Source organism: Rhinolophus hipposideros (assembly GCF_964194185.1).
Source record: "Rhinolophus hipposideros genome assembly, chromosome: 1".
Taxonomy (NCBI): domain Eukaryota; kingdom Metazoa; phylum Chordata; class Mammalia; order Chiroptera; family Rhinolophidae; genus Rhinolophus; species Rhinolophus hipposideros.
Window position 1 is genome coordinate 53,541,679 of NC_138047.1, and position 13,710 is coordinate 53,555,388.

The window sequence follows — 13,710 nt, forward strand, 5'->3', positions numbered from 1 at the left end:
AGAAATATAAGACATTACCACTGACTTTAAAGAGTTTATAGTTGACTTGAGGGAAACAAAATCAAATTAAGTAATAACTAAACTCTGTCTCATGAGATAGTTATTGCAAGTACATTCATGTTCCAAGACCAAAGGCAGAAGGAGTACATTTCAACTGACTTTTTCAGAATAAACCCTTTCAGAGATGGGAATTTGCACTGGTCTCGAAAAGAAGGATTTAAGAAGCAGGTGATAGTTTCAGGCTGGTTAAACTGGAAGTCTCTCAGATTTGACATCATTGTGGCCTCATAGGCTAATAGATAGACTGGGGATTTCAACAGCTTAAAGTATGGCTGTTGGGCAATACAAGTAAAGTGGTTAACCAGATGTGGAGAACCATGGGGCGTTTGCCAGTGATTGTGAAGAAAGTGGTTTGTAACCTGGAAACCATTAAAATTTTCTTGTGGCAGATTCTTTAGTGCTTGAGTTACAATCCTGGATTTTCTACTTCTTAACCCTTTCTCTGGTCTTACTTTCCCTAGCTGAAAAATGAGGATAGGAGAATTTTTTCTTTTTAATCTTAAATTTTTCTTTTGAGACTCAAAGAATCAATATGAGGCTCAAAAGAAAATGCGCACGGAAGTGTCTTGGAAGCTGCAACCCATTAAGAATGTTTTAATTCATATGACGTTACTCTATGATATTATGATCAAAATTTGATGCTTTTGACAAACAGTAAAACTTTCAGACTATCCGACTGTCAGTGTCATTTGTGGATTTTTTTTTATAGCTTGAGAGAAAAATAACACCATGCTTTTTTTCCCCACTACTTGGACACAATGCAGGGAAGGCAAATGGCTTTCCTTTAAATTGGTGATAAAGGATACTTTTAAAGAGCTCTGACTCCTATGGCACTTGGTGCTATCATTCTCAACTGCAGGGAGTCTTGGGCCATCCACAATCCTATGTGTCTCTGCACAAGGCCCATATCAGAGGTACCTAGACAAGAGCCAGACACGGGCCATGAGCCAGAATGATTTCAATAAGAACCCAGGTTAAGTTACACATTGCTTCCTGATTAGGTTGGGCAACCCAACAGCCCACTTCTAGTGGGGACTTTCTGTTACCTGCTTGCCAGCTGAAGAAATGTTTTGTTTCTTTGTATTCTATTAGCAATGCATGGTAAGTGGTTTAGAGTACAAATGAGGTGAAGGATACACGTCTTGAAGAGTGGCAGGAAGAACTGGAGAAATGAACCTTCTCTGATCTTAACATTTAGTGCCAAGACTAAACCATATGTTCACTTATATTTAAAATAGGTTATTTGGAACTCACCTACACACACACACACACACACACACACACACCTGTTATACTTTTTTATATGTTAACCTTTACTCTCACAAAGTCTTATTATACTGTCATTTGTTCCCTATGGTTAAGTTGAATTTAATTGTCCAAGATTTTTCATCACATTTTTGAAGTTTTGTCTTATTCACATTCGTGAGGTTTATCTTTTGTCTTTAGATACATTCTAGTCTCTAAAAAGTCAATATAATAAATCTGCAGGCTGTTTTTCCAGATTGCCCCTCCCCAGAAGGATGAAAGAGTGCGTTAGCTGAGTCAGATGTGATGCTGATGGTATCGGGAAGCTGTGCAGAGACAGAACTTCCTATTTAGCTTCCCACAAAGTGAGGCCAGACCTCTTAGCCTCCTCAACTGCAGAATTTCTTATTTCCTTCCAGGCTAAGTGTTCTAAAGGTCTAGGACACCTCTTCCTTGTTCAACAATGGTGGGGATGTCCTACCAAGGAAGATGAGTGGAGGAGTTAATAAAATTCCCCAGGGTCACGTTGACAAGGAAATGAATTTCGTTTCATGACTGGTTTCCGATTGCCATCATGTTTACTAATTGTCTTTGCTGAACTAGCATGAGGGCAGGGTCTTTAGAACAATCCAGAAGAGTGTGTAGTTAGATTTTCATGAAAGAAAGCCAATGTGCCATTTCAATGTCGTAGTTATACATGCTATAGATTTAGATATGTGAAAGACCTGGCCATTAAAACTTCAGTGTTCTAACTACTTCCAAAGATAATGGAGAGAGGAGCGAGAGGGAGAGGAAGCTGGAAGCTACCTCAGCCCTTCAGTTGAGGGGGCAGCTCTGGACTTACTTCAGACCAGAAATGGCCTGCTGAAACAGCCACTAATAATGACGTTGGATGGTTCCAGAAGCTTCCCTCTCTTCTCTCCTTTGCAGTTGTTTGAGTGAAGCCAGAGTGGGTGCTGTCTTACTGTCAAATTGATTCAAATCTCTAGACCAAACTTCTTGATGAGCCCCTGAAACCCATCAGCCTTCTATGGCTTCACCAAATTGGGTCAATGATACATCCGCCTGAAGAGCCATAGCTAAAGCAGGCTGGGGCTCTCTGGCACTGTTTTAATCTGCACTCACCCCACCCCATCCCACCCCCAATAAACTGGGGGACCATACCCCTTTCAACTCAATAGTATTTTGAACTGCAGAAAACAAGGTACCATCTTCCAGGGCAATTTGCTGGGTGATTTTTTTGAAGACTTTTGTTAAGCCACCTAGACACACATATGCTTGCTAAATTGCAGGTACAGAATTTCCAGTAGGCAGATTTGATTTTGGAGCCTGTTTCTGCCACTGACTTCAAGTGGGAGTACAGACACTTTCCTCATATTACCTTGGCTTCTAAAGCCGGGTAAACTAATGTGAGGAACCTAGAATGATCTGCCTGCAAGGAGAAGAGGTGGGGCTTTCAGGTTACTGCAGTTCTAATCACAGCTTACATTTCCTGAATAAGAAGAATAAGGATAAATAATAAATAAAATATTAGGGTTAAGGATGTTCATAAACTTTATTCTAAAGTCAAGCCTCCCGCTGGCCGCTTTGGTTCCAGTCTCCGTCTTTAGATGGAGATGAAGGACCCCTCCCAGAGGGCTCTGTCCCCCAGGAGAAGCTGGCCTTTGCTAGCCCTGGTTGGCTCAGAAATGAAATCTCCGCAGGATTGCCCCTCACCTCCAACAGGAACAGCAGCTCCATCCACCGCGGGGCCAGGTTATCATGTCCTCCGAGAGTGGCCTGCAGGCAGCTAACCTCTTCCACGACTTCTGGGGCTCACTCCCTCCTCCCATCCTCTCCTCCCCTTTCCCCCTCCCCCCAGTCCAGGGTATTTCCCAAGCATCCCAAGTTTGAGTTTCCTGCCTGGGGGAAGGAGCAAGTGCCGATATAAGGGATGCAGAGGACTTGGGGAAGGCATAGTGCTCTGGAGCTTCAAACCCCCGCGCCTCCTCCTTCATCCTCTCGCCGCACCCTCTTCGCCGCAATGAGTCTCCAGCCCAGCCGCGCCGCCCTCATCGCCAGCCCTTCGCTGTGCGCTCTGCTCGCTCTGCTGCTGCTGCTGACGCCGCCGGGCTCCCTCGTCAGCGGTGAGAGCGAACTGCCCGCGGGACGCACCCGGGCAGAGCGGCGCGCCCCAGACTCGGCCGGGCCTCCGAGTCCCGAGAGCGGGAACGTGTCCCGGGCCAGGCTCGCTGGAGAAGAGCGCCTCCAGCAACCTGCCCTGTAACGGTGTCTCTCTTTCTGCCACAGCTGGTCCTGGAGCGGTCGGACAGAGAGAGCTGCGTTGCGTGTGTTTAGCCTTGACATCCTCGATTTCTCCCAAAATGATCACTAATCTGCAGGTGATCCCCAAAGGACCGCATTGCCCCAGACTAGAAGTAATGTAAGTCCTCGTGCTCGGGGGTGTACACTGGGACCTTGGCAAGAGGGAAGCCCCCCCCCCCCCCCCCCCCCGCCTGGGTCTTCAGCCCCTGCGCTCATGGGCGAATCCCCTTTTTCTTTCTGCAGAGCCACCTTGAAGAGCAAGAAGGAAACCTGTTTGGACCCAGAAGCCCCTTTGTTCAAGAGAATCGTCCGGAAAATTTTGAACAGGTACCTGTCACTTTTATCTTCGTGGTTTTCCAAACCCTCTTGACGTGCAGACTTCTCACGCAAGGTCCTTATCCTCTGCCACATCCTAGCCCATTCTTGAAATAAAAAGATTGTTCAGGAGCAAAGGGGAAAGTTGCTCTGGAATGTCCAGGGAAAACTTTTATCACGAATGTTGCACAGAATTGCCTAAGAGGTTGCGCAGACCTCATGACTAAGATGTAATTTTTGTTAGTATAGTCCTTGCGTCCACCTTTGATTTTTAAAAATTTTAAATTAAATTTATTAGGGTAAGTTTGGTTAGTAAACTACATAGGTTTCAAGTGTACAGTTCTATAATACATCGCGTATATATTGCATTGAGTGCTCACCACCCTATACTTTTTATTGATCTTAAGATCTGTGTTTTGAAAACAGGTTGGCATAGAGGAGTGTGGAAATGTGGTTAAACTGATAGAATTCTTTTCTCAACAGTGGAAACAAGAAAAATTAAAAGAAAGAACCATGCATTGGAAAGACTGCCCAGTTCTTCAGCAGAACAGTTTTCTGGAGCTCTCAGGACCCAATGAAGATAAAAAGCAAATGCTGATTTCTCCAGAGAGTTCTGTTTCTTCATGAATTCCCCACTTTGAGAGAGGGATGGGATGTGGGACCTAGGTTTGTCTCCGCAGCTTTCTGCTCAGTTTATGAAGTAATTTACATAGTATTTCCTGCTATTTATTTGCTGTTATTTTGTCTGCTATGCTATTGAAATCTTTGACAATTGACTAAATAGTAAACCAAGAATCACTGGTTGTTAATCTTTCAAGGTGACTAGTGCATTTCTAGAATATATTGCCTAGAGTGTTACTGAAAAGCCTGTGGATTTAATACGCAAATGGTATTTCTTTAGAATGCTACATATGAAGATAAACTGCTACTCACTCTTCTCATGAAATCAGAACTATTTTAGTATTGTTTCTTGGGGAATATGTTAAAGAATTTCCTTATTCTTTACCCTGGGATCCTATGTAAGTTATATTGCATTAGAAAGCTAGGTGCATCATACAGTTTTCTGTGTAGAATGTATTTCCTTATTTAGAATTTTTAAATGTTTAAATTCTATAAGGAGTAATATATTCTTTTCCCATAACTTCAGACATTTAATGTCTTCTTAGTATGGCATAATGTCATGACTTACTCATTAAACTTTGATTTTGTATTGTATTTATTAGCTATTTTATTAGGAGTACCATACTTTTACTCACTAAATATATGTTTTGGATACACGAAGCAGCTAGGAAATAGGTAAATTCCAATTCCTTATGGATAGTTTTTACAGAAATGCATTCCTTTAGGTTTCCTTTATTTTTTTAGAATAAAGCAAATTTAACAGTGATCTGTACTCTAAAAGTTTTGAAAATATATTTGAGCTATTTGAATATAAACACATATTTAGGTTTTTTTTAAAAAAATACACGACACTGCTAAGATTGGTAGATGCTTATACTAGATCTTTAAAAGTTTTTGACCATTTTGTTATAAAGAATTATATATCTATCACATTTACTATGTTAAAATCGCATGTTTTATTTGTGTGTCTCATTGGTTTATAATACTTCTTTTATTCTTTGAAAAAAAATAAAATATTTGTAAAATTTACTCATGTTGTTTCTTTTTCTTTATTCTGTTAAAAAATTGTGTTTTTCTTTAATCCTACCTTATTTTGAAAATTAACCGCTCCTCTCTGCCTAGCAGAGAGGACCCCCATTTCCCAATGCCATTGCATTAGTTCAGCCTTTCTCCAAGCTCATGCCCCTCCCAGTTACTCCTTCTCAGCACCAACATCCTCTGGGTTCTGTAGAAAACACAAATAGGCAAGACTTCCTTACCTTAAATCCTTAACTGGCATGTTATTTCCTAGACATGAAATAAAAGTGTGGAAACGTGACAAATTAGGTTCAGTTTCATTCAACTCCTGCTTACTCCTTCAACTTCACTTTTTCCCTCCCATCTTTGCAGGCAGGTGTTTAGTTCTCTTCTGGGTCCATGTTTGTGCCTTTACTAGGGTTTCCACTTGAAAGGGGCTTTCCTCTTCTGCCCTTAGGAGGAAGCGTATTCCTCCTTCTGAACTCTGCTCAAATAATACCTGCTTCACAATACACTCCCCACAGAATTTGTGGTTTCCGTTTTGATATTCCAACAGATACTTGAATTTATTTGAACAGCAAATATGGCATCGCTTTTATTTGTTTACAGGTTTTCTTTCCTTACTCTAATAAGAGCTCTCCCAGAGCATCAACCACATTTCGTTTCCCTCTGTATCCCCCATACCTGACAGAGATTGTCTTAAGGAATTAATAAGTTATCTTAAACCTCAGGTTGTCAGATAGTGTCCTAAAATCAATAATGTGGCTCATGGTAGGTGTTGAATTCCTTTATCTTTTTTTCTTTTCTCTTGCTTGTCTAGGATTAATCCAACAAGAGCTTTGGCATATGCCGTTCCCTCAACCTACAATACTTACCCCTCACTTTCATCTGTCTGAGTCACATCCTTCCTTTGGGTCAGATTGCTTGTCACCTGGGGCCTCTGTGACCCTTTCTCCCATCAGATTAAGGCTCCTTTTATATTCTTTCATAGAATTTGTACTTTCCCTTTATAACATTTTGTTACTCGTAGAGTCTAGAGAGACTATATATATATATATATATATATATATATATATATATATATATATGGTCATTTATTTAGCATGTAATTCAAACTTCGCCCTAAGCTCCATCAGGGCTGGGACAAGGTTCATCATCTCCGTTCCCGAGATAATGCCTAGCGCATAGCAGGTGCTTAGACAGATGAGTGAGGTGGGCCAAACAAGTCCCAATAGCAATTTCATGTAAATAGCTCATTCTTAGGAAAAATGAGAAAACAAAAAGAAGGAGATCAATCCAATCAGTTTATATAGACACCCCCCCAATTAGATTAATACATTATATATGCTTATATTGGCGTGTATTTGTATATATTCATGTGTACTAATACATCATTGGCATATCTATATCTAACCTGTTATTCTACATCTTTTCATCTCTCTCCTTATATATAAATATCAATTAGATTAATATACTAGTGTATCTATATAACAGAAACGGAGAGAGAAAGAGAAAAAACAGGGACATACAAAGATATGGAAAAACCTGGAGTTAAAAAGATGGGTTTGCTGATGATTTTTTTCAGCAATATAGAAAAGCATAAAATAATTCTAGTTTTAAAGAAATACATAAACTTCTGAGGTCTCTTTTTGCTCTTTCAAATAGTATTTTTTTTCTTTGAACCTATGCATTAAACACTAATCCTGGAGAAACACCAAAAATGAATACCAATTATCATAAATGTTTTAACTATAAATTCCAGTGATTTAGACAATGCCTGATTTTTCATATCAACCCCAAAATACTCATGCCTGATAATAATAAATGAAAGCATATTAAATGCCCTCTTGATAGGTGAAATGTGTCTTGTGAAGAAATAAACATGACTGTCTTATTTTCCTTTATCATCATTCAAGATCTTTGTTTTTTCCCCAAAATCAAGATTTATAAATTTAGTTTGTTCATAAACCACAGAATAGGACCTATTTGTATTATTCTTACAATTCTGTTTGAATCTGTCTTTCTATAAAGAAAATAGATTATAGTGTATTACCAGAAGTATAATCTATACAAAAACCTCAATTCTTGATCCTGTCATTAACAAACTCAAGAACTAACTAAATTAACTTAATGTATGTATTCTAGGGATATGTCTTATATTTTTCTCATGCAAACCCCTAAATACTATTTTCACTCTGTTATCCACTTAGAATTCTCTCATACATGAAATCATTAGGAATTGAACAAGTCTCCACTAAAATCTACTCTGTTACTGCCCCAATCCAGACAATTTGCAAGGTGTAGTTAATTCTTTTTATTCTACCAGACTTTCCTGTTTGCCTCTAGTGTGACACATTCATGTAATCCATCAATTTGTAAAGGTATGACAAGATCTATGATAAAATATGACTGGTGGCTTTGTTTTTCTATCATAGTTGTAATTATTGCATAAGGAAAAGAATTGCTGTCGGTAACTCATGTTGTACATAACTTCAAAAGTCTTTCCTGGATGTTACAAATTGAGAAATTTACCCAACAGAGCACTTGGGGATTTTGATTTGCCTCCCTGACTAAAGCATGGAAGACAAGAAAAGTGCACATGATTCTGATATTGGCTGATGATCACGGGTGGCTTATAGTCAGCAAAATTAATATTCTCGTCCTGAGAAGAATTGTTCATACTTCATGTATCTAGAGTGAAATAGTAATAGTAATATAGAAAGACCTAGAGTTTAGATGTGAAATTTTATTTCTACAAAGTGTAGTCCTGTTTCTTAAATATTGAGAAATTTCAAAATCACCCCCTCCACTAAAAGACACACGTTCTTAATGGATGTGTTTCCACTGTCACATTAAGTATGTGACAATTGTTTCTGACCCACCTCTAGGGTTGGACAAAAAGAAAAATTGCTGATTCATTTCCAGCAAGACAGGCCAGTGATACTTCTTTGCAATTTGTGGTGCAGTAGAAAGTCAGAGCAACTGTGTTTCAAATCTAGTTTTGAGTATTTTTAGTATTGTGACCTTGGCAATTTATTTATCATCTCCATTCCTCAGTTTTTTCATCTGTAAAACCAGCACAATAATATCTGTCTCTCAGGCACAAAGAGCTATCCTGGAACAAAGTAGATGCTTGATAAATATAGTTCCTTTCAAGTCTCCTAATTCACATTCCTTTTTACAGATGGGAAGAGCTCGATAGTTTAAATATGCTTATTTATTTTTTTCAGATTTATCCATATTCTTTTTACCTATGGGTTACGTGGGGTATCATGAGGGGTCTCAGCTCCCACTCCCCGCATAAAAACGCAGGATATGGTGAGGCCAAAAAGGAACACCCCCAGAGCCATAGAGAGGGGAGTCAGACCACTATATTCTCTCTGGCGGCTGGGTTGGAGATACAGGAGGAAGGAGCCACATGATCTGATCCGCAACCTGCTGTCTCCTTCTCTGTCAACCAACCTCACTTGCTCACTGCCATCCACTTGCTCAGGTAACAGCTGATAGCCAACTAGTCACAGCTGATGGCCATCTACTACCCCAGCCAGCTCCTTTCCACGTGAGGCCAAAAGCCTGGAAACTGCTCTCTGGGACTCTGTCCTCACACTATGCATGAATGATTAATTTTTGGTGCTTCTAAAAATGTTTCCACCATCCTTTTGGGGGGAGCTTCTGGAAACAATGCATTCATATTCTCTCTATATTTGTAGTCAATTATGTGGTAATATTATCAGAAAGTGTGACGTATTTCCTTCTTATAAACATTGATCCTTCAAATACCAATATATTTGATATCATTTATTGATAATCCTGTTACATACTGGACCCTGCTCAGGATCCTTAGGATATATGAGTGGAGACTACAAAGATGAGAAGCTTTCAGCCTAAGATCTTTTAGCAAAAATATACTTAGTTTTTTCTGACAAAGCTTTTCTTGAAAACTGAATGAAAAGGGACTAGATTTTTTAAAAGAGAGAGAGAAAATATCTTAAGTAGGAGCCCCTAGACTCAAATTCTGAGTTTGTGTGCAGGAAGTTCATTGAGGAATGCTCTAAAAAGTAATAACTTTCAGGCAATAAGGGAGTAGTACTGGGCAGAGGAAAAGAACTAGTTATGACTAGTTCTCAAGTGATAACTTATTTCCTTCCTACTTGGGAGATGTCGATTCAAATTTTTCTATATCAAGCAGTTAATATATGTCTTAATTTTAATAGGTAATGATCCTCCAATGGCTCTACATAGTTTCTTTCTAAAATAGTGAACAGACAAGTTTTTTGGGGGGGGTTAAAAAATTTGCTCATTTCCTGAATGACTGCCATTTATACAATGACTTGAAGGAAAAAGATAAAGTAATTTACCACCAAAAAAAAAAAAAAACAAACCACGGTGACAATGTAAGATTCACAAAAATGCTGTCAAGTTATTTTTAAACCCAAGAACTTCTGACACTAATTTTCTAAGCATTGAAGTTATTAAAATAATTTTTTCAAAGTTAACTTCTTTTGATTGAATAACTGATTTTAAAATTTTGTACAGTTTATCAGTTTCTATATTGTGTTTCTCTTCATAGAAATCAAAGAAAATTATAAAAATGAGAGTAATAGCATTTAGCAGTGGTAGTAGCAATAGTACATTAATACTCAAATTCCACTGCTTTCTGCAAATATTTGATGTTTCACTTTTTAAAAAGAAATAGTTAAATGACCAAGTCACACAACAAAGAGAATTTTGTATGCCTGGAACATAGTAAATACTTAACTAAAATTTATTAAATAGATGAAAACTAGCAGTTATTTACCTCAAATGCTGACTAACAGGCTTGCAAAATTTTAGTGACTCAAGAAATTTGTTAATACTTCTTCATGAACCTTGCTGACAAATGTATCTTTTGTGAAAAACACACTTGCTGACTAATACAATGACTGATTCTGTGCTACATGCCTGCATCTTTCCTGGTACTGACCTCTCAAATAGTACCATTGGTTCAGAAGACTTTCAATATAGTTTGCACAAAAGGATTAGGAACTTTTGAGTAATTTTACTAAATGAACCAGGCAAGAAATTTGGATTGTGTCTGTGCCCAGTGAAGCCAATAAATATTGTAACCATATGTGTTAGGGGTTGTAATGGACAGAAGAAGAAGGATACTATAAATAATGCTAAAAACCTTTATATTTTGCTCTGGAAATGGTTTTGAGTTTACGTTTGAATAAAAAAATCTGATTTGCAAATTTATAATATTTCAATCACAATGATGGCGAAAGTTATAAAATCATTACTCAGAAAGAACAAGAAAGAAGTTTACTCGCCATATTCTGTTTCCTGTTGAGATTCTCTACAATTCATTCCATATCTCAGCTCTTAGAAGAACACTAATTTTTCAGCTTAAGCTTTTCCTTAAGCTTGTTTCTATTTGGGAGAGGAGGAAAATCATTTTAATTTATATATTTCAATTTATGTATAAAGCATTTCAATATTTTCTACTACAAGACTGTAAGTTATAAGAAGAAAACAAATGGAATGGAGAAAAATAAGTAATACATTGAAAAACAGGAACTAAGAACTTAAGTAGGCATAGTCAGTAACTGGTAACTGGAAAAATTGGCTGAAAAGTTTTTTTTAAAGGTTGGAAAAATTATTTACTGTAATCATCTTTTGATAAAAAGTAATGTTTTACATTTAATATTTTAAGAGTTTCTTCTAGAAATTTTAAAGGTTTAAAAAATAAGTAAAAAAAGAAAACGGGAAGTTTAAATATTGTTTAAGATTTTTTTATATAATTGTAAGAGGAAGAAACTTGTGGCCACGGCCTCACCCTTATTCCCAGCCCTCCAAATCATCTTTTTATACCATAGATACTTTGAGCCATGTGGAGTTTGCTTTGAGAATTGTAGCTGATTAGACAGGAAAGATAGGGGTGGCCGCTTAATTCAGTTGGTTAGAGCACGTGCTCTTAACAACAAGGTTGCCGGTTCGATTCCCACATGGGATGGTGGGCTGTGCCCCCTGCAACTAAAAACTGAAAATGGCAACTGGACTTGGAGTTGAGCTGTGCCCTCCACAAATAGATTGAAGGACAACAACTTGACTTGGAGCTGATGGGCCCTGGAGAAACACAGTGTTACCCATTAAAAATTAAAAAAAAAAAAAAGGAAAGAGAAACTTGCCTTCATATGATACAGATTCATTGAATCATTGATTTATTCACTGGCATTGTTTAGGACCCAGTGTATATTGCATTATTAAAGAAACCTCAGACATTCTTCTGCCTTCAAAAGTGTGCAGTTGAGGAAGTAAGTCTTATGGATGGGACGGAGATCCAGATAATAACATACAGCCAGCATGTGATGTGTAGGGCTACTTCTATATCTCTGTGGGGATTTGTCTATATCAAGTAGGATTTGAGATCAAAACCCTTAATTAGGATCTGAAAATTAAGGAATAAAGATCTTATTGCAATTTGTATAGTGCAAAACTGGAAAGGGTAGAGAACTCTCTTTTTTAAGGGTCTCGTAAAGTATGCATAACGCCTATAACATGTATTATAGGAAAGGCAGGGTATGTTACGTAGTTATACAAAGAAAATATATGCAATATTTCAGTCTCATTCTTAACCTAAGTGGAGTGTCAAATATGTGTAAGGGAGATTGGTGTTGAGAAAGGTAAAGTGGGAGTGGGAGGTAATACGTAAAATGACATTTAGCAGGAAATTTGACTTTCTTAGTGTTTATCTGGGTTGAGCATAACCACCCTTCTAAATTTATACCCACATACTCTCAGTCCCCACCCCCCATCCCTATCCTTTTTCTCCTTACTGGCCTTGAGGGAGTGTGTATAAAAGACATCAGGAGAGCGAGAAAAGCCACTTAGCTGGAGACTGCTTGATGACAATTCACCCTCACACTGAGGTCTCCTGGCTCTAGGAACAAGTCTAGCTCAGTTCTCTCCACCATGAGCCTCAGAGCAAGTACCATCTCCTCCTATACCAGCGCACTTCATGTCTTACAGGTGCTGCTGCCACTGTTACTGCTCCTGACCACGCTGGTTCCCTCTACCATCGGAAAAAGTAAGAGAAACTCAGGGCAAGATGAGGGTGGAGTCCCTGCTTCCCGGTCGCAATGGCTGCTTCTGCTGCAGCTGTGTTGGGGGCAGGACTAGGGGAGACTGTCATGTGCTCCTAAAGCTGGAGCACTCTCAATGGACGAGCTAGGCTTAGCGGGCACTTCATATGTTCCAGGCATTTGGCTAGGGTATTTTACTAAAGGTTTCAGATCATATTAACAATGGCTTTGTGAGAGAGCTACAATTCACAAAGAAGGGGACTGAGGAGACAAGTCAATACACAAGATCCTTAAGGTAATCATGACTGCTAATAGAATCACAGTTTCTACCCTAGCTGAAAGCGTGGACCATGAGCGGTATGCTGAACTTCGCTGCCTGTGTATACAGACCACCTCTGGCATTCATCCCAGTAAAATCCAAAATTTGGAGGTGATCAGGGCAGGACCTCATTGCCCCAAAGTCCAAGTGATGTAAGTCCCTGCTTTTGTATTATTGACTCATTAGTGAAACCCTATGCCTCTATCCCCATGGACACTATTTTGTCCAGCCCCATAAATACCTTCTGATAATCCAGGACACACAGATAATTCTATTCTGTCTTGCAGAGCCACGCTGAAGAATGGGAAGGAACTCTGCCTGAACCCAGAAGCTTCCAGAATCAAGAAAATAATCCAGAAAATTTTGGAAGGTGATGGATCAGCTTCTTAATCTGTTTACTTTCTGTCAAAACTTTTTATATCCAGGAAGAGGAAGAGTATGAAGTCTTGACTTTCTGGAGTTTTTAATTTATCCAGGATACCTGTTCATACTGTATTACACTTTGGATATGTGTTCTATTCTCTTTCAAAATGTCACATTTTATTCTGAAAAGACTGGTTAATAGATGACAGAGAGAAGATGAAAGTAAGCAAGACTAGTCTTAAAATATATTATGTGGTTTATTCCCTAACTCTTGGCTAAATGTGGTACTGTGCTTTTCATTTGTTTAAAGCTTTCTTTCTAAATAAATATGTGTTAATTTATCTTGCTCTACTTGACTGTCAGACTACACATGCCCACGATAATTAATAGATTCCATAATGGTCA

General features: G+C 38.5%; 1 protein-coding gene across 1 annotated transcript; it reads left to right on the forward strand.

Moving 5' to 3' along the window:
* Nucleotides 1-3,266: 3,266 nt before the first annotated feature.
* On the forward strand, nt 3,267-13,332 carry LOC308499309 (platelet basic protein-like; the record flags this gene model as incomplete). Its single annotated transcript, XM_081052514.1, has 6 exons — nt 3,267-3,431; nt 3,595-3,727; nt 3,853-3,936; nt 12,486-12,628; nt 12,959-13,094; nt 13,230-13,332. The coding sequence occupies exons 1-6, from the start codon at nt 3,329-3,331 to the stop codon at nt 13,330-13,332; spliced, it is 702 nt and encodes a 233-aa protein (XP_080908640.1). The 5' UTR covers nt 3,267-3,328.
* Between the last annotated feature and the right edge of the window lie 378 nt (nt 13,333-13,710).